The sequence below is a fragment of the Tachyglossus aculeatus genome, chromosome 1 (assembly GCF_015852505.1).
Source record: "Tachyglossus aculeatus isolate mTacAcu1 chromosome 1, mTacAcu1.pri, whole genome shotgun sequence".
Classification (NCBI taxonomy): domain Eukaryota; kingdom Metazoa; phylum Chordata; class Mammalia; order Monotremata; family Tachyglossidae; genus Tachyglossus; species Tachyglossus aculeatus.
Window position 1 is genome coordinate 66,633,573 of NC_052066.1, and position 20,528 is coordinate 66,654,100.

The 20,528-nt window shown below is 44.8% G+C and overlaps 1 protein-coding gene across 3 annotated transcripts in view; it reads right to left on the reverse strand.

Moving 5' to 3' along the window:
* The window catches only part of VPS8 (VPS8 subunit of CORVET complex), a 367,622-nt gene that overhangs the window by 195,417 nt on the left and 151,677 nt on the right, over window positions 1-20,528 (reverse strand). For all 3 annotated transcript variants that reach the window (XM_038743776.1, XM_038743795.1, XM_038743785.1), the window contains 4 exons: window positions 14,762-14,851; window positions 9,955-10,006; window positions 7,675-7,717; window positions 1,539-1,611 (listed from right to left, as the gene is read on the reverse strand). In XM_038743776.1, coding sequence (XP_038599704.1) covers window positions 1,539-1,611; window positions 7,675-7,717; window positions 9,955-10,006; window positions 14,762-14,851 — 258 coding nt within the window. The remainder of the gene's footprint in view (window positions 1-1,538; window positions 1,612-7,674; window positions 7,718-9,954; window positions 10,007-14,761; window positions 14,852-20,528) is intronic.

Genomic DNA, 20,528 nt, shown 5'->3' on the forward strand with positions numbered 1-20,528 from the left:
CCACAGCACCTGTATATATGTATATATGTTTGTACATATTTTTTTACTCTATTTATTTATTTATTTAATTTATTTGTACATATCTATTCTATTTATTTTATTTTGTTAGTATGTTTGGTCTCTGTCTCCCCCTTTTAGACTGTGAGCCCACTGTTGGGTAGGGACTGTCTCTATATGTTGCCAATTTGTACTTCCCAAGCGCTTAGTACAGTGCTCTGCACATAGTAAGCGCTCAATAAATACGATTGATGATGATGATGATGATGATGATTTGTCCCTTCCTCTCTCTTCAGACCGTCCCTTCTGAGATGGTTTGTCTCTAAGCCAACTTGATCGTCTCCTAATTTAACCAAGAGTAACTCGGGTGACTAGAGTGTCTAGGGGTGGTAGAATACCAAGGGATGGAACATGCAGGGCCTTTAAGCCTGGACTCCATTTCGTCTGGCCAAACCACCATTTACTCAAAGCGGGCACATCACATACCCTTCCCTCCTTTGTTTCATCCAGCCCGGGTGTCTGTCTTATTGGGAATCTTGGTATGCCAAGGTCTTGAGACAGGATGGAGCTTAGCAAGGTATCAGACTGAGAGTATACCGTCTGCCCACCAGATTTCTAAAATGAGGAGTATCACGCAGGGCTGAGCAATTAGGGTGAGCAGACTTTTACTGCTATTTGACTGAAGGTATATATTACGTGCTGTTTGATCACGTGGGAAGCTCGGAAGCCGTACCAACTGCACATAAAGAAACTCCGTATGGCTTGAAGTTGAGTTGGCCTTGACTAGGAGAGGAAAATCTCCCTGTCAGCCACCGCTACCTACTAGCGACAGTAGAAATAATAATGATGAGAAGCAGTGTGGTTCAGTGGAAAGAGCGCTGGCTTTGGAGTCAGAGGTCATGGGTTCAAATCCCGGCTCCGCCAATTGTCAGTTGTGTGACTTTGGGCAAGTCAGCGCTTAGAACAGTGCTTTGCACATAGTAAGCGCTTAACAAATACCATTATTATTATTATTAAGTCACTTAACTTCTCTGTGCCTCAGTTCCCTCATCTGAAAAATGGGGATTAAGACTGTGAGCCCCCCGTGGGACAATGTGATCACCTTGTACCCTCCCCAGTGCATAGAACAGTGCTTGGCACATAGTAAGCACTTAATAAATGCCATGATTATTATTATTATTTGTTAGGCACATACTCTGTGCCAAGCACTGTTCTAAGTGCTGGGGTTGATCCAAGGTAATGAGGTTATCTCCCGTGGGGCTCACAGTCTTAATCCCCATTTTACAGATGAGGGAACTGAGGCAGAGAGAAGTGGAGTGACTTGCCCTAAGTTAAACAGCTGATAAGTGGTGGAGCCAGGATTAGAACCCAAGATCTCTGACTCCCAAGCCTGTGCTCTTTCCGCTAAGCCATGCTGCTTCTCTAAATAAACTTGTCTCTGACATGCCCGCTTAAAACACAGCACAGAGTCCGTGAAGTTTTCTATGGCACGTCTCTGCACGACTCTTTGCCCAGGAAATGGCAATCAAATGGCTACCAACCTGGTTTTTAACCAAGGGGACAAGATCTTCTGGGATGTCGCCGAGGGGATAGGCTCGACCTGCCAGGCAGCAGCTGTGGGGGGGAAAAAGACACAGTTCGGATGAAATTTCCTTCCCGTAAGCTTGGGGTTGGACAGTGGAAAGAAAGCCAAAGGGCTCACACCCAAATTCATTTATTCAGTCATTCAATCATCATCATCATCATCAATCGTATTTATTGAGCGCTTACTATGTGCAGAGCACTGTACTAAGTGCTTGGGAAGTACAAATTGGCAACATATAGAGACAGTCCCTACCCAACAGTGGGCTCACAGTCTAAAAGGGGGAGACAGAGAACAAAACCAAACATACTAACAAAATAAAATAAGTAGAATAGATATAAATAAATAAATAAATAAATAAATAGAGTAATAAATAGGTACAAACATATATACATATATACAGGTGCTGTGGGGAAGGGAAGGAGGTAAGATGGGGGGATGGAGAGGGGGACGAGGGGGAGAGGAAGGAAGGGGCTCAGTCTGGGAAGGCCTCCTGGAGGAGGTGAGCTCTCAGCAGGGCCTTGAAGGGAGGAAGAGAGCTAGCTTGGCAGATGGGCAGAGGGAGGCCATTCCAGGCCCGGGGGATGACGTGGGCCGGGGGTCGATGGCGGGACAGGCGAGAGCGAGGTACGGTGAGGAGATTAGCGGCGGAGGAGTGGAGGGTGTGGGCTGGGCAGTAGAAGGAGAGAAGGGAGGTGAGGTAGGAGGGGGCCAGGGGATGGACAGCCTTGAAGCCCAGGGTGAGGAGTTTCTGCCTGATGCGCAGATTGATTGGCAGCCACTGGAGATTTTTGAGGAGGAGAGTAACATGCCCAGAGCGTTTCTGGACAAAGATAATCCGGGCAGCAGCGTGAAGTATGGATTGAAGTGGGGAGAGACACGAGGATGGGAGATCAGAGAGAAGGCTGATGCAGTAGTCCAGACGGGATAGGATGAGAGCTTGAATGAGCAGGGTAGCGGTTGGGATGGAGAGGAAAGGGCGGATCTCGGCAATGTTGCGGAGCTGACACCGGCAGGTTTTGGTGACGGCTTGGATGTGAGGGGTGAATGAGAGAGCGGAGTCGAGGATGACACCAAGGTTGCGGGCTTGTGAGATGGGAAGGATGGTAGAGCCGTCAACAGAGATGGGAAAGTCAGGGAGAGGGCAGGGTTTGGGAGGGAAGACAAGGAGTTCTTGTCTTCAATCATATTTATTGAGCACTTACTGTGTGCAGAGCACTGTACTAAGCGCTTGGGAAGTACAAATCGGCAACAAACAGAGATAGTCCCTACCCAACAACGGGCTCACAGGCTAGAAGGGGGAGACAGACAACAAAACAAAACATGTGGACAGGTGTCAAGGCGTCAGAATAAATAGAAATAAAGCTAGATGCACATCATAATTATTCTACTTATTTTATTTTGTTAATATGTTTTGTTTTGTTGTCTGTCTCCCCCTTCTAGACTGTGAGCCCACTGTTGGGTAGGGACCGTCTCTATATGTTGCCAACTTGTACTTCCCAAGTGCTTAGTACAGTGCTCTGAACACAGTAAGTGCTCAATAAATACGATTGATTGATTGATTGATCATTAACAAAATAAACAGAATGGTAAATATGTACAAGTAAACTAGAGTAATAAATTTGTACAAACATATTTAGTGTACAGCTATATATACAGCTGAAAGATCAATCGATCAATCAATCAATCAATCGTATTTATTGAGCGCTTACTGTGCGCAGAGCACTGTACTAAGCGCTTGGGAAGTACAAGTTGGCAATATATAGAGACAGTCCCTACCCAACAGTGGGCTCACAGTCTAAAAGGGGGAGACAGAGAACAAAACCAAACATACTAACAAAATAAAATAAATAGAATAAATATGAAAGATGCAGTGCAAGCTCACTGTGGGCAGGGAACGTGTCTATCAATTCTGTTGCATTGTACTCTTCCAAGCACTTAATACAGTGCTCTGCACAGAGAAAGCGCTCAATAAATACCGTTGATTGGTTTGGGGGGGGGGCTTTTTAGGACACAAGATACGTGGCGTGTTTGAAAAGCCGAGGGGAAGGAGCTGTTGGAAAGTGAGCGGTTGAAGATGGCGGTCAGAGAGAGAAGAAAGGCAGGTAGCAGTATTTTAACAAGGGATGGGGTCAGAGGGAGGGGGAGAGTAGATTTCAAAAGGAGGCATGACTCTCTTTTCTTCCCCCACCCACCCCATGCCCACATCCTTCCCCCTGCAAATCCAACAGACTTCAGCTCTCCCTAACTCCAAAGACTTCCTGAAATCAAATCTTCCTCAAATAATTTCTACCCTTTCTAGGTTGCATCCCCCACCAATCCCCACTTTGACCTCACAAACTCCCACAGAACTTGTGCAGCTTACATGTGAGCCCGCTGTTGGGTGGGGACCGCCTCTATGTGTTGCCAACTTGTACTTCCCAAGCGCTTAGTCCAGTGCTCTGCACACAGTAAGCGCTCAATAAATACGATTGAATGAATAAATCCTATTAAGCACTGGCTCCCGTACATATATATCCTTTCTCTTCAGTGTCTGTCATCACCCCTACTGGAATGATATCAGCTCCTTTCGGGGAAGGGGGAGGCATATCTACTAACTCTATTGCCTTGCCACAAGGTTTAGCACTTTAAGTGCTCCAAAATACAATTGATGGATTTGATTGCTCTTAGCTGCGGGAGGCTTATCAATCAGCAGCCTCCAAACTTCAAAGCGGCTCCCAAGGGATGGAATAAAACCACATCCACTCTGAGATGAATCAAGCAGCATGGCATAGTGGAGAGCGCACTAGCCTGTGAGTCAGAAGGTCATGGGTTCTAATCCCGGCCCCGCCACTTGTCTTCTGTGTGGCCTTGGGCAAGTCCCTTCACTTCTCTGTGCCTCAGTTACCATATCTGTTGAGACTGGGAACCCCATGTGGGACAGGGACTGTGCCCAACCTGATATGCTTGTATCCACCCCAGTGCTTAGTACAGTGCCTAGCACAGAGTAAGTGCTTAATATCAGAATTATTTTATTATTATTATTGAGTGTAGAGCACTGTACTAAGTGTTTTTGGTGTACATGAACCCTGCCCTCAAGGATCATTCAATCCAGGGGGGAAGACAGACATTAAAATAAATTACAGAGAGGGGAAGCAGCAGTGTATAACCCCCCGGCTCTCAACACTCTCTGCTACTCTCCCATCCTTCCCAGCAGTATCCTCAGCGGAGCTCTCCTCCCTCCTCTCAAGTGCTACTCCGGCCACCTGTGCTTCTGACCCCATTCCCTCTCATCTCATGAAATCTCTCACTCCGTCCCTTCTCCCCTCCTTAACTTCCATCTTCAACCGCTCACTCTCCACTGGTTCCTTCCCCTCTGCCTTCAAACATGCCCATGTCTCTCCCATCCTAAAAAAACCCAACCTCACCTTCTAGCTATCGCGCCATATCCCTCCTACCATTCCTTTCCAAACTCCTTGAACGAGTTGTCTACACGCGCTGCCTCGAATTCCTCAACATCAACTCTCTCCTCGACCCCCTCCAGTCTGGCTTCCGTTCCCTACATTCCACGGAAACTGCCCTCTCAAAGGTCACCAATGACCTCCTGCTTGCCAAATCCAATGGCTCATACTCTGTCCTAATCCTCCTCGACCTCTCAGCTGCCTTCGACACTGTGGACCACCCCCTTCTCCTCAACACGCTATCCGACCTTGGCTTCACAGACACCGTCCTCTCCTGGTTCTCCTCTTATCTCTTCGGTCATTCATTCTCCGTCTCTTTTGCAGGCTCCTCCTTCTCCTCCCATCCCCTTACTGTGGGGGTTCCCCAAGGTTCAGTTCTTGGTCCCCTTCTGTTCTCAATCTACACTCATTCCCTTGGTAACCTCATTCGCTCCCACGGCTTCAACTATCATCTCTACGCTGATGACACCCAGATCTCCATCTCTGCCCCTGCTCTCTCCCCCTCTCTCCAGGCTCGCATTTCCTCCTGCCTTCAGGACAGCTCCATCTGGATGTCTACCCACCACCTAAAACTCAACATGTCCGAGACTGAACTCCTTGTCTTCCCTCCCAAACCCTGCCCTCTCTCTGACTTTCCCATCACTGTTGACGGCACTACCATCCTTCCCGTATCACAAGCCCGCAACCTTGGTGTCATCCTCGACTCCGCTCTCTCGTTCACCCCTCACATCCAAGCCGTCACCAAAACCTGCCGGTCTCAGCTCTGCAACATTGCCAAGATCCGCCCTTTCCTCTCCATCCATACCACTACCCTGCTCGTTCAAGCTCTCATCCTATCCAGTCTGGACTACTGCATCAGCCTTCTCTCTGATCTCCCATCCTCGTGTCTCTCCCCACTTCAATCCATACTTCATGCTGCTGCCCGGATTGTCTTTGTCCAGAAACGCTCTGGGCATGTTACTCCCCTCCTCAAAAATCTCCAGTGGCTACCAATCAATCTGCGCATCAGGCAGAAACTCCTCACACTGGGCTTCAAGGTTGTCCATCCCCTCGCCCCCTCCTCCCTCACCTCCCTTCTCTCCTCCGACAGCCCAGCCCGCACCCTCCGCTCCTCTGCCGCTAATCTCCTCACCGTGCCTCATTCTCGCCTGTCCCGCCATCGACCCCCAGCCCACGTCATCCCCCGGGCCTGGAATGGCCTCCCTCTGCCCATCCGCCAAGCTAGCTCTCTTCCTCCCTTCAAGGCCCTACTGAGAGCTCACCTCCTCCAGGAGGCCTTCCCAGACTGAGCCCCTTCCTTCCTTTCCCCCTCGTCCCCCTCTCCATCCCCCTCATCTTACCTCCTTCCCTTCCCCACAGCACCTGTATATATGTATATATGTTTGTACATATTTATTACTCTATTTATTTATTTATTTATTTTACTTGTACATATCCATTCTATTTATTTTATTTTGTTAGTATGTTTGGTTTTGTTCTCTGACTCCCCCTTCTAGACTGCGAGCCCACTGTTGGGTAGGGACTGTCTCTATATGTTGCCAACTTGTACTTCCCAAGCGTTTAGTACAGTGCTTTGCACACAGTAAGCGCTCAATAAATACGATTGATTGATTGATTGTTAGAGAAGCAGCGTGGCTCAATAGAAAGAGCCCGGGCTTTGGAGTCAGAGGTCATGGGTTCAAATCCCAGCTCCGCCAACTGTCAGCTGTGTGACTTTGGGCAAGTCACTTAACTTCTCTGGGCCTCAGTTACCTCATCTGCAAAATGGGGATTAAGACTGTCAGCCCCCCGTGGGACAACCTGATCACCTTGTAACCTCCCCAGCGCTTAGAACTGTGTTTTGCACATAGTAAGCGCTTAACAAATGCCATCATTATTATTACTATTATTTTATTACTATGTTCAAAAGTGCCATAGGGCTGGAGTGAGAATCAAATTGCTTAGGGAGTTCAAACCCAAATGCGTAGGTGATGGAGGTGGGGAAGAATAAGGTGGGGAGATGAGAGGTTATTCAGGGAAAGCTTTCTGAAGAGATATCATTTTAGGAGGTCTTTGAACACGGGGAGAGTTGTGGTCTATCAGAAAGGGAGAATTTATTTACTGATTTAATCTATGAATTCATTTATATTAACATCTGAATCCCTCTCTAGACTGTAAAGTCATTGTGGGCAGGAATGTGACTGTTTGTTGTAATAGTGTACTAGTCCAAGCGCTTAGTACAGTGCTTTGGACACAGTAAGTGCTCAATAACTACGATTGAAAGAAAGAAAAGAGAAAGGTAGGAGTGAGTGTATGAGCAAGGATAGACAGCAAGAGAGAGGAGAAAGTGGCACAGCGAGTAGGTTGGTGTAAGGAGACTAAAGTGTGTGGAAAGGTTACACATATATATGTATTATATTTCACCCATCTCTGCTCTCCTGCCAAACAGCTTAGGAGTCAATCAAATGACTCTGTGATTGAACTAATCTCCTCAGATGTGTGTTGCTGCCCTTGGCTTCTGGGAAAAGTTCACCCGTGACTCAATACTGGTGACCCTAAAAGTTCAATATGACCTCCAAAAAGCTGGTATACCTACAGGCGAGGCACAGAATACAAGACTGAACACACTCAGTTACATATGCATCACAATCCATTTTAGCTCGAATACAAACTCACCTTATATATACAAGAAGCTTGTTGCCCATGATAACCTGTTCATCTAAAAGAGAAGAGTCCCATTAGTGTCCTTCACTTAGAAATCACATCTAACAAGTTTCCAAATGCTAAATTTCTCTTATCACCATAAATAACACACACCTAAAATTTTGTACCACCTATACAGATAAGGTGATGTTTCACTATAGTGCTAGATAAGGAAGCAGCATGGCTCTGTGGAAAGAGCCCGGGCTTTGGAGTCAGAGGTCATGGGTTCAAATGCCGGCTCCGTCAATTGTCAGCTGTGTGACCTTGGGCAAGTCACTTAACTTCTCTGGGCCTCAGTTAACTCACCTATAAAATGGGGATTAAGATTGTGAGCCTCACGTGGGATAATCTGATCACTTTGTAACCTCCCCAGCGCTTAGAACCAAGTAAGCGCTTAATAAATGCTATCATTATTATACCAGCGCTTAGTACAGTGCTCTGCATATAGTAAGTGCTCAATAAATATGATTGATGATTGATGATAAGGAAGGGGAGAGCAATTAGTAGCTACTGAGGGACCGAAAACTCGAGACCATACAGGCTGTGTGCTGAGAGCTAATAATAATGGCATTTATTAAGCGCTTACTATGTGCAAAGCACTGTTCTAAGCACTGGGGAGGTTACAAGGTGATCAGGTTGTCCCACGGGGGGCTCACAGTCTTCATCCCCATTTTACAGATGAGGTAACTGAGGCACAGAGAAGTGAAGTGACTTGCCCAAAGTCACACAGCTGACAATTCGCGGAGCTGGGATTTGAACCCATGACCTCTGACTCCAAAGCCCGGGCTCTTGATCCCTGACCTCAAGGAGTTGCAATCAAATGAGAAAAACAGTTAAAATAAATTCCATCTCGAGGAGGTAACAGAGTATGCGCAAGTGCAATATTTCCATAAATTCATTCAGTGGTATTTATTGAGCGCTAATGCTGAGTGCTAATAGAGGCTAAGCGCTATGTGTCAAACACAGTGGTAGATAACACTTCTACCATATCAAGCACGGTTCCTGTTGCACATGGAACTCACACTAAGCGGGTAGCCTAGTGAAAAGAGCATAGGCGTAGGAGTCAAAGGATCTGGGTTCTAATCTCCACTCTGCCACTTGTCTGCTGTGTGACCTTGGGGAAGTCACTTCACTTCTCTGTGCCTCAGTTACCTCATCTGGAAAATGGGGGTTAACGTGTGAGCCCCATGTAGGACAACCTGATTACCCAGTATCCACCCTATTCATTCATTCTTGGACTGTTAGCCAATGTGGGATAGGGACTGTGTCCAACCTGATTATCTTTTATCTACCCCAGCACTTAGAACAGTGCCTGGAACATAGTAAGTGCTTAACAAATACCATAAAAAAATGCATTAATTTATGTTCATTTGGAATCCTCTGAAGCCTAACCTAAAGAAGATCAGGCCTTTTTTTATTTCCCATTTTTTATTTGAATGAGTGTCTTCTTTCTTTAGCCTGCAGTCTCCTTCTGGGCATGGACCGTGTCTACCAACTCTGTTGTACGGTAGTATTCTCCCAAGTGCTTAATACAGTGCTCTGCATACAGTAAGCGCGCAATATACACCACCGATTGATCGAAAGAGATGAATTTCTTAAGTCACCGAGAGACCAAATCATCTAGTCAGGGAGAAAAAGAGTTTAGGTTCTAAACTGCCCCCCCGCCAAGTACATTAAAAACTTTCCATATCAGAAACTAAAGAGAAAGAGATTTCATAGCCCAAAGGGCCTGAGAAAAACCAGGAGGTGCAGGTGAATCTATGATATTCCACACCTCCTTCGCCCCCTTGGAAATGTTTTACTTGGGTGAAGACAACATCACATCCTCTTATCCTCCCGTTCGTTCCTCCCGTTCACTTCCAAGGACCCGGTGAAAGGCCCCAAGTAAATATTTAGGTAGACACGTCAAAGATAATACTCATGATTTTACAAGAGCATGGCCCGGCAAATCATTCCCAGATAGTTACTAATCATACACATACCAATTTCATTTCCCTTGGGTGGTTCTTCTGCAGCCCATTTCTTTCCCAACCCTCACTTACATTTCCAGGCAACCCTCCTGATTCCTCCCGGCCATTATCACCCTCACTCCCACTTTCTCGAGGAAAATCGATTTTCTTCTCCAAAAGGTGATGGATTTTTTTTTTTCCGAATTTTAGTTTCTTCTGCTTCCATTTTGGTTTCCCCCCTAAGCCCGGTCACCTTAGAAAATGGCAATTTCCTAATGAATAAGGTATAGAATGTGGTTTATACCTGTCAATGACTTTCCCGCAGCGAGGGGAGGAGCAATAACTTTGAAGAGTTTCTGCAATAAAAGGAACAAAAGAGCCATTAATCTCAGGATGCATTAAAAAAAGGAAAGCAATAAGAGAGATCAAATGTTCGTATCTCATTATTGCTATTCCTTGACACCCCTATAGATCAAAACCACTCTTTCCTTGGGCTGTACGACAAAAGGCAGCATGTCCTAATGGAGAGAGCAAAGACCTGGGCATCAGAAGAGCCTGGGTTCTAATCCTGCTTCTGCCACTTGCTGTGTGACCCTGGGCAAGTCACTTCACTTCTCTAGACCTCAGTTCTCTCCTCTGTTAAATGGGGATGAAGACTGTGAGCCCCATGTGGGACGTGGACTGTGTCCAACCTGATTAGCTTATACCTACCCCAGCGCTTAGAACAGTGCTTGACATAATAGTAAGCATTTAATATCATCAAAGCAGCGTGGCTCAGTGGAAAGAACCCGGGCTTTGGAGTCAGAGGTCATGGGTTCAAATCCCAGCTACGCCGCTTGTCAGCTATGTGACTTTGGGCAAGTCACTTAACTTCTCTGGGCCTCAGTTACCTCATCTGTAAAATGGGGATTAAGATTGTGAGATTCTCCCCCTTTTAGACTGTGAGCCCACTGTTGGGTAGGGACTGCGCATCAATCTGCGCATCAATCTGCTCATCAAGCAGAAACTCCTCACCCTGGGCTTCAAGGCTGTCCACCACCTCGCCCCCTCCTACCTCACCTCCCTTCTCTCCTTCTACTGCCCAGCCCGCACCCTCCGCTCCTCCACCACTAATCTCCTCACTGTACCTCGCTCTCGCCTGTCCCGCCATCGACCCCCGGCCCACGTCATCCCCCGGGCCTGGAATGCCCTCCCTCTGCCCATCCGCCAAGCTAGCTCTCTTCCTCCCTTCAAGGCCCTGCTGAGAGCTCACCTCCTCCAGGAGGCCTTCCCACACTCAGCCCCTTCCTTCCTCTCCCCCTCATCCCCCTCTCCATCCCCCCATCTTACCTCCTTCCCTTCCCCACAGCACCTGTATATATGTATATATGGTTGTACATATTTATTACTCTATTTATTTATTTATTTATTTATTTATTTTACTTGTACATTTCTATCCTACTTATTTTATTTTGTTGGTATGTTTGGTTCTGTTCTCTGTCTCCCCCTTTTAGACTGTGAGCCCACTGTTGGGTAGGGACTGTCTCTATGTGATGCCAATCTGTACTTCCCAAGCGCTTAGTACAGTGCTCTGCACATAGTAAGCGCTCAATAAATATGATTGATTGATTGATTGATTGATTGACTGTCTCTATATGTTGCCAATTTGTACTTCCCAAGCGCTTAGTACAGTGCTCTGCACATAGCAAGCGCTCAATAAATACGATTGATGATGATGATGATGAGCCCCACATGGGACAATCTGATCACTCTGTATCCTCCCCAGCACTTAGAACAGTGCTTTGCATGTAGTAAGTGCTTAACATATGCCATTATTATTATTATTATTATTATTAAAACAATCTTTTTAAAGACTCCACACACTACTCTTTCATTACACCAGATGAGGCTCAGTTACTAAGAAAATAAAACTGCCTTCACATAACTGTCATTTTTGGCAATGAATCTCATCAGTTTCCAATGTTATTGGTAGCCTGCATTGGGCTGAATTCACTTTGGCAAGAAAAGGCTTAGTTTTGGGGGAAACCCAAATAATATCTACATCTTGCTGAACACAGGGCCCCAGTGAAGGTCAACCTCCGCAACTGAGGGGGGAAAAAAATGTGAAAAATGGCTTTGCCATTTTTTAATTTTTTTAACAAATGGTATTTGTTAAGAGGTTACTATCTGCCATGCACTGTTCTAAGTAGATGCGAAGTAATCACAGTCCATATTCTACATGGGGTTCACAGACTTAACCTGTGAGAAACAGCTCGGCTTAGTGGATACTTGTACATATCTATTTACTTGTACATATCTATTCTATTTATTTTATTTTGTTAGTGTGTTTGGTTTTGTTCTCTGTCTCCCCCTTCTAGACTGTGAGCCCACTGTTGGGTAGAGACTGTCTCTATATGTTGCCAACTTGTACTTCCCGAGTGCTTAGTACAGTGCTCTGCACACAGTAAGCGCTCAATAAATATGATTGATTGATTGATTGATTAAGCACAGGCCTGAGTCACAAGGACCTGGATTCTAATCCCAGCTCCTCCAACTGTCTGCTGTGTGACCTTGGGCAAATCACTTCTCTGTGCCTCAGTTCCCTCATCTGTAAAATGGGAACTGTGAACCCCATGTGGGACAGGGACTGTGTCCAGCCTGATTAGTTCGCATCTACCCCAGCGCTTACAACAGTGCTTGACACGTAGTAAGCACTTAAACACCATCATTATTATCATCAAGAGAAGCGGCGTGGCTCAGTGGAAAGAGCATGGGTTTTGGAGTCAGAGGTCATGGGTTCAAATCCCAGCTCTGCCAATTGCCAGCTGTGTGACTTTGGGCAAGTCACTTCACTTCTCTGGGCCTCAGCTACCTCATCAGTAAAATAGGGATGAAGACTGTGAGCCCCCCGTGGGACAACCTGATCATCTTGTAACCTCCCCAGTGCTTAGAACAGTGCTTTGCACATAAGCGCTTAATAAATGCTATCATTATTATTAGTAGTAGTATCATCATCATTATTAATCCCCATTTTACGGATTAAGTAACAGGCCCAGAGAAGTGAAGTGACTTGCCTTAGGTCACACAGCAGACGAGTGGTAGAGTCGGGACTAAAACCCAGAATCCTTCTGATTCCCAGGCCCGTGGGAATATATATATATCCATATATTCTATGGAATATATCTCATAGCTATAATGAGATACGAACATCTAATTAACAACATTAATCCACTTGGCTACGCTGCTTCTCTACAGTGAGGGAGTCAAGCAGAAGGCACAAAAGGGGATTTCTGGGGCTGTGGCAAAGAAGTTCCCAACGCTTCGGTGCTCACACTGTCATTCACCCTGGGTGGTTGCACAGAGCAGGAAGCCGACTGGCAACTTGGATATTCTTCCCTGCTAGCAGAATTGGAACTTGGAAAAAAAAATATATAAAAATAGGAACCATCAGCTGTGCCATTGACCCACTGGCAAAATGCTTCCAATGTGTCTCGAGCGACGATAAACACCAAACTCAAGGTCAAAGTGAAAGCTGCTACATCTTAGAAAAACCTGTTTCCAACTATATAAATGTCACCTCAAAACAAAACAACTTCATCAGCCTGATGATGCTTAAGCACTTGTTTTGCAAGCGGAGAAAAGCCGTTTGCATTACACATTAAACACTCAGTGTTTCTATCTGAGCAGAAGGTGTCAGCATGGCTCAGTGGAAAGAGCCCGGGCTTGGGAGTCAGAGGTCACGGGTTCTAATCCCAGCCCCGCCAATTGTCAGCTGTGTGACTTTGGGCAAGTCACTTCACTTCTCTAGGCCTCAGTTCCCTCATCTGTAAAATAGGGATTAAGACTGTGAGCCCCACATGAGACAACCCGATCACCTTGTATCCTCCCCAGCGCTTAGAACAGAGCTTTGCACACAGTAAGTGCTTAGCAAATAAAAAATAAAAAAATTTAACGTATAATTTTAGGAATCATTTCCAAAGGAATTATAAAACACATTAAACTTTTCCTAACAGTAAAGGAGCCCAAGTACTCTTTTAGGACTCTTCCAAATGTGAGGTGAGCAAGAGTTTTAGAAATGGAATGTGGTTATCGTTAGTCCTGAAGGGAGAAAAAGCAAGACTTTTAAACATTTTTCCACCTCAAATATCTAAGAATGACATTCTTTAGCAAGTTCTCTGGCTTAATATATAAAGCAATGTCGGTGATATCAAATACAGTACTGAACTTAGATTTAGAAAAGGCAGTTGATAGACTCGCAAGGTGATTAGAAAATAGAACAAAAAAAAATTTAGAAGCCACTCATAATTATCTTAATTCTACTGACTATTCAGTGAAACCAAATGAAAAGGTGGTTGAATTGGCAGAAGACATTGAATTAAAGAATAAACAAGAAGTCCTTGCTTGAAAACAAGGTTAACTGATGAGTTCATTCATTCATTCAATCATATTTATTGAGCGCTTGCTGTGTGCAGAGCACTGTACTAAACGCTTGGGAAGTACAAGTTGGCAACATACGAATTCATGACTTCAAACCTCCCAGCAATGGAGAAACATGTGGATGAAACCGAAGAGAAGCAGTGTTGTCTAGTGGGTAGAGCACGGTCCTGGGAGTCAGAAGCACCTGGCTCTAATCCTTGTTCCACCACTTGTCTGCTGTGTGACCTTGGGGAAGTCACTTCACTTCTCTGTGCCTCAGTTACCTCATCTTAAAATGGGGATTAAGGCTGTGAGCCCCAGGTGGGATAACTTCATTAGCCTGTCTCTACTCCAGCACTTAGTACAATGCCTGGCACATAAAAAGTGTTTAACAAATACCATAGAAAAAGTTCCAACTGCTGTGGACAAGGGGAAAGGATCTGAAAACGGAAAAAAACAGGGAATAAGGAATACAGGAATCACAGGTCCTAATCCCAGCTCTGCCACTTGTCTGCTGTGTGACCTTGGGTAAGTCACTTCACTTCTCTGAGCCTCAGTTCTCTCATTTGTCAAATGGAGGCTGAGACTGTGAGCCCCATGTGGGACACGGACTGTGTCCAACCCGATTTGCTTGTATCCACCCCAGCGCTTAGTACGGTGCCTGGCACACAGTAAAGCCTTAACAAATACCACAATTATTATATATGTTTTCCTACCTCCATAGGACTAATGAATTCATTCATGCCTCTGTTGTAGACATAGATCATGGCATCGTACAGGTGATTTTCCCAGCACATGAGAACTACCTGCCGAAGACAAAATCACCAACATTACAGCCCAACATTTGCTGAGTGCCTACTAGAATAGTCAGCTGTGTGACTTTGGGCAAGTCACTTCACTTCTCTGTGCCTCAGTTACCTTATCTGTAAAATGGGGATGAAGACTGTGAGCCCCCCGTGGGATAACATGATCACCTTGTAACCTCCCCAGTGCTTAGAACAGTGCTTTGCACAGAGTAAGCACTTAATAAATGCCATTATTATTATTATTACATATAGAGCACTGTACTAGGCACTTAGTTTACAACAATCAATCAACAGCATTCATTGAAAGCTTACCGTGGACTGTCCGAAAAACAAACAAATGGATTTTGGAGGAAATTAAGCCAAAGTGGTCTTTGGAAGGCCAAATGACTCGACTTTGATTAGCATGTTTTGGACACATCATCAGGAGGACTAATTATCTGGAGAAGACACTAATGCTAGAAACAGTCCAGGGAAATCGTGGAAGAGGCAGACTGACAGCTGGATTCACTCATTCATTCAATTCAATCGTATTTATTGATCGCTTACTGTGTGCAGAGCACTGTACTAAGCACTTGGGAAGTACAAGTTGGCAACATATAGAGACGATCCCTACCCAACCGCGGACTCACAGTCTAGAAGGGGGTAGACAGGCATCAAAACAAGTAAACTGGCATAATCACTCAGCCATTCACTGAGGTACTAATTAATAAGTTATTAACATTAATTATCAATAATAAACATAATATAATAAATTAATAAGCAATAATTAGTCTAGATGGAGGGAGACCAGAACAACGATAACAGAAGAGCCATTAGAAAGGTTACAGATCATTGCGGAAGACTGGATGTTCTGGAGAAAATATATCCATACAGTCGCCAATGAATCGGAAACAAATTGATGCCACTTGATAATCAATAAATAATAATACCATGAGCAGAGCCCTACACTAAGAGCTTGACAAAGTACAATACGATAGAGTAATTTGTCATGATTCCCCTCTAGACTGTCAGCTTATTATGGGCAGGGAACGTGTTGGCTAATTCTGCTGTACTGTACTCTCCCAAGCGCCTGGTACAGTGTTGGGTAGAGACCGTCTCTATGTGTTACCGATTTGTACTTCCCAAGCGCTTAGTACAGTGCTCTACACACAGTAAGCGCTCAATAAATATGATGGAATGAATGAATGAATGCTCCACACATAGGAAGTGCTCAATAAATACCGATGATTGAGTAATTCATTCATTCAATTGTATTTATTGAGCGCTCACTGTGTGCAGAGCACTGTATAGTGCTCCACACACAGGAAGTGCTCAATAAATACCAATGATTGAGTAATTCATTCATTTATTCATTCAATCATATTTATTGAGTGCTTACTGTGTGCAGAGCACTGTACTAAGCACTTGGGAAGTACAAGTCGGCAACACATAGAGACGGTCCCTACCCAACCACAGGCTCACAGTCTGGAAGGGGGAGACAGACAACAAAACAAAACATGTGGATAGGTGTCAAGTCATCAGAATAGAATTAAAGCTAAATACACATCATTAACAAAATAAATACAATAGTAAATATGTACAAGAGTAAATATGTACAAGTAATTGATCCCTGCCCGCAAAGAGCTTATAATCCTGTGGGAGAGGCAGGCAATAAAATAAGTTACACGTTGGGAGTGCTCCTGAGTATAAATCTATGTAATAATAATAATAATTACGGTATTTATTAAGTGCTTACTATGTGCCAGGCACTGTATTGAAGCGCTGGTGTGGTTACAAGCAAATCGGGTTGGGCACGTGGGGCTCACAGTCTCCATCTCCATTTAACGGATGAGGTAACTGAGGCCCAGAGAAGTGAAGTGACTTGCCCAAGGCCAAGAGCAGACAAGTGGCAGAGTCAGGATTAGAACTCATGACCTTCTGTTCGTGCTCTACCCACGACGCCAGTCCCTTCCCTTGATCAGCTTATACATGTTTGGCAAGTGAACAAAACTTGCCAAACATAAAATAGGACAACTGGTTAGGGCACAGATTCAAATCACCAGATGACCTGGCTCTTTGAGGCAATGGGAACTAATTGAATCCTGCTAATGAGTTTCAAGAGTGGAGTGTATACGTATATATGCTTGTACATATTTATTACTTTATTTATTTATTTATTTATTTATTTTACTTGTACATATCTATTCTATTGATTTTATTTTGTTAGTATGCTTGGTTTTGTTCTCTGTCTTCCCCTTTTAGACTGTGAGCCCACTGTTGGGTAGGGACTGTCTCTATATGTTGCCAACTTGTACTTCCCAAGCGCTTAGTACAGTGCTCTGCACACAGTAAGTGCTCAATAAATACGATTGATTGATTGATTGATTGAGTGGAAGACTCCAAGCCATGACATCATATACCTATTTCTTCATTACTTCTCCGCTGGTTCCCCCAACAATGAAGAAAAGGTGTGATATTAACCAGCAGATCCCACCTTGTCTACCTTTGCCCCTTCCCTGAAACCCCAGTTTTCTTTACTCTTCCCACACCAGATTCTCTACCCACCATATCCAGGAAGGCAAAAAAACACACCAAGCACTTTTCCCTTCATATATGGGGGAATAATAATAATAATGATGGCATTTATTAAGCGCTTACTATGTGCAAAGCACTGTGAGAAGCAGCGTGGCTCAATGGAAAGAGTCCGGGCTTTGGAATCAGAGGTCATGGGTTCAAATCCCGACTCCGCCAATTCTCAGCTGTGTGACTTTGGGCAAGTCACTTAACTTCTCTGTGCCTCAGTTACCTCATCTGTAAAATGGGAATTAAGACTGTGAGCCCCCCGTGGGACAACCTGATCACCTTGTTACCTCCCCAGTGCTTAGAACAGTGCTTTGCACACAGTAAGCGCTTAACAAATGCCATTATTATTATTATTATTATCATTCTAATTCTAAGTGCTGGGGAGGTCACAAGGTGACCAGTTGTCCCACGGAGGGCTCACAGTCTTAATCCCCATTTTACAGATGAGGTAACTGAGGCCCAGAGAAGTGAAGTGACTTGCCCAAAGTCACACAGCTGACAATTGGCGGAGACAGGACTAGAACCCATGACCTCTGACTCCCAAGTCTGTGCTCTTTCCACTGAGCCATGCTACTTCTCTATGACAGGTAGTTCACTAATCCCATGAGCACAGCACATACAGTACAGATGTACATATCTGTAGATATATGTTATTTATCTATTTGTTTATATTAATGTCTTCCTCCACCTCTAGACTGAGAGCTCATTTGGGCAGGAATGTGTCTGTTGTTATATAATAATGATGGTATTTGTTAAGCGCTTACTATGTGCAAAGCACTGTTCTAAGCGCTGGAGAGGTTACAAGGTGATCAGGTTGTCCCATGGGGGGCTCACAGTCTTAATCCCCATTTCACAGATGAGGTAACTGAGGCCCAGAGAAGTGAAGTGACTTGCCCAAAGTCACACAGCTAACAATTGGAGGAATTGGGATTTGAACCCATGACTTCTGACTCCAAAGCCTGGGCTCTTTCCACTGAGCCATGCTGCTTCTCTATATTGTTATATTCTACTCTCCCAAGCGCTTAGTACAGTGATTTGGTGCTAAAGAGTCAGAAGGTCATAGGTTCTAATCCCAGCTTTGCCACTTATCTGCTGTGTGACCTTGGGCAAATGACTTGACTTCTCTGTGCCTCAGTTACCTCAATGGAAAGAGCACTGGCTTGGGGGTCAGAGGTCATGGGTTGTAATCCTGGCTCTGCCAATTGTCAGCTGTATGACTTCGGGCAAGTCACTTGACTTCTCTGTGCCTCAGTTACCTCATCTGTAAAATGGGGATTAAAACTGTGAGCTCCACGTGGGACAACCTGATAACCTTGTTTCCTCCCCAGCTCTTAGAACAGTGCTTTGCACATACTAACCGCTTAACAAATGTCATCATTATTATTATTATTACAGTGCCTGGGACATAGTAGGAGCTCAACAAATGCTATCATTCATTTATCTTCTAGGCTGTGAAATCCTTGTGGGCAGGGATTGTCTCTCTTTGTTGATGGATTGTACTTTCCAAGTGCTTAGTACAGTGCTCTGCACACAGTAAGTGCTCAATAAATATTATTGAATGAATGAATGACAGTAAGCGCTCAATAAATGCGATGGAATGAAGGAATTGAGCATGCACCAGAAATTTACTATTCCTGTGGGCATGCTGCAAACCTGGGCACTGATTTATTTATATTAATGTCTGTCTCCCCTGCTCTAGACTGTAAGCTTAATGTGGGCAGGGAATGTGTCTGTTTATTGTTGTTTTCTACTCTCCCAAGTGCTTAGTACAGTGCTCTGCACACGGTGAGCGCTCAATAAGTACGATTGACTGAATGATCCAAGGCGATCCCCTAATCAGGCTGAGACAGATTGTCCCCGGCCGGCAATTGGTGACCATATTTTTCACATTTTGTACTTCTAAATTCTCCTAAATTCTCTTCCACATCTACAGTTGTCTTCCAGTTGACCAGCTCCTTCGCTGGAACGAAAGCAGGATGGCCTAGTGGAAAGAGGGGGAGCCTGGAAGGCAGGGGACCTGGGTTCTACTCCCGGCATCACAACTTGTCTGCTCTGAGACTTTGGGCAAGTCCCTTCAACTCTCTGTGCCTCAGTTCCCTCACCTGCAAAAAAACGGGGATTCGATCCCTGTTCTCCCTCCTCCTCATACTGTGAGCCTCAGGCTGTCCATCCCCTCGCCCCCTCCTACCTCACCTCCCTTCTCTCCTCCAGCCCAGCCCGCACCCTCCGCTCTTCTGCCACCGCTAACCTCCTCACCGGGCCTCGTTCTCGCCTGTCCCGCCATCGACTCCCAGTCCACATCCTCCCCCTGGCCTGGAATGCCCTCCCTCCCAACATCCGCCAAGCTCGCTCTCTTCCTCCCTTCAAAGCCCTACTGAGAGCTCACCTCTTCCAGGAGGCCTTCCCACACTCAGCCCCCTCCTTCCTCTCCCCCTCCTCATCCTCCACCTTACCTCCTTCCCTTCCCCTCAGCACCTGTATATATGTACATGTTTGTACGTATTTATTACTCTATTTATTTTACTTGTACATATTTATTCTATTTATTTTATTTTGTTAATATGTTTTGTTTTGTTCTCTGTCTCCCCCTTTTATACTGTGAGCCCGCTGTTGGGTAGGGACCGTCTCTAGATGTTGCCGACTTGTACTTCCCAAGTGCTTAGTACAGTGCTCTGCACACAGTAAGCGCTTAATAAATATGATTGAATGAATGAATGTATAGATGTATATATGATTGTACATATTTATTTATTTATTTATTTTACTTGTACATATTTATTCTATTTATTTTATTTTGTTAATATGTTTTGTTTTATTGTCTGTCTCCCCCTTCTAGACTGTGAGCCTGCTGTTGGGTAGGGACCGTCTCTATATGTTGCCAACTTGTACTTCCCAATCGCTTTGTACAGTGCTCTGCACATAGTAAGTGCTCAATAAAAACGATTGAATGAATTAATGAATGAATAAATATGATTGAATGAACGAATTGATTAATTAATTAATGTGAGACAAATCGTGTACCTACCCCAGCGCTGAGTAAAGTGTTAGACACAGGGTAAGTGCTTAACAAATACCGCAGTTATTATCATTCATTCATTCATTCAATCGTATTTAT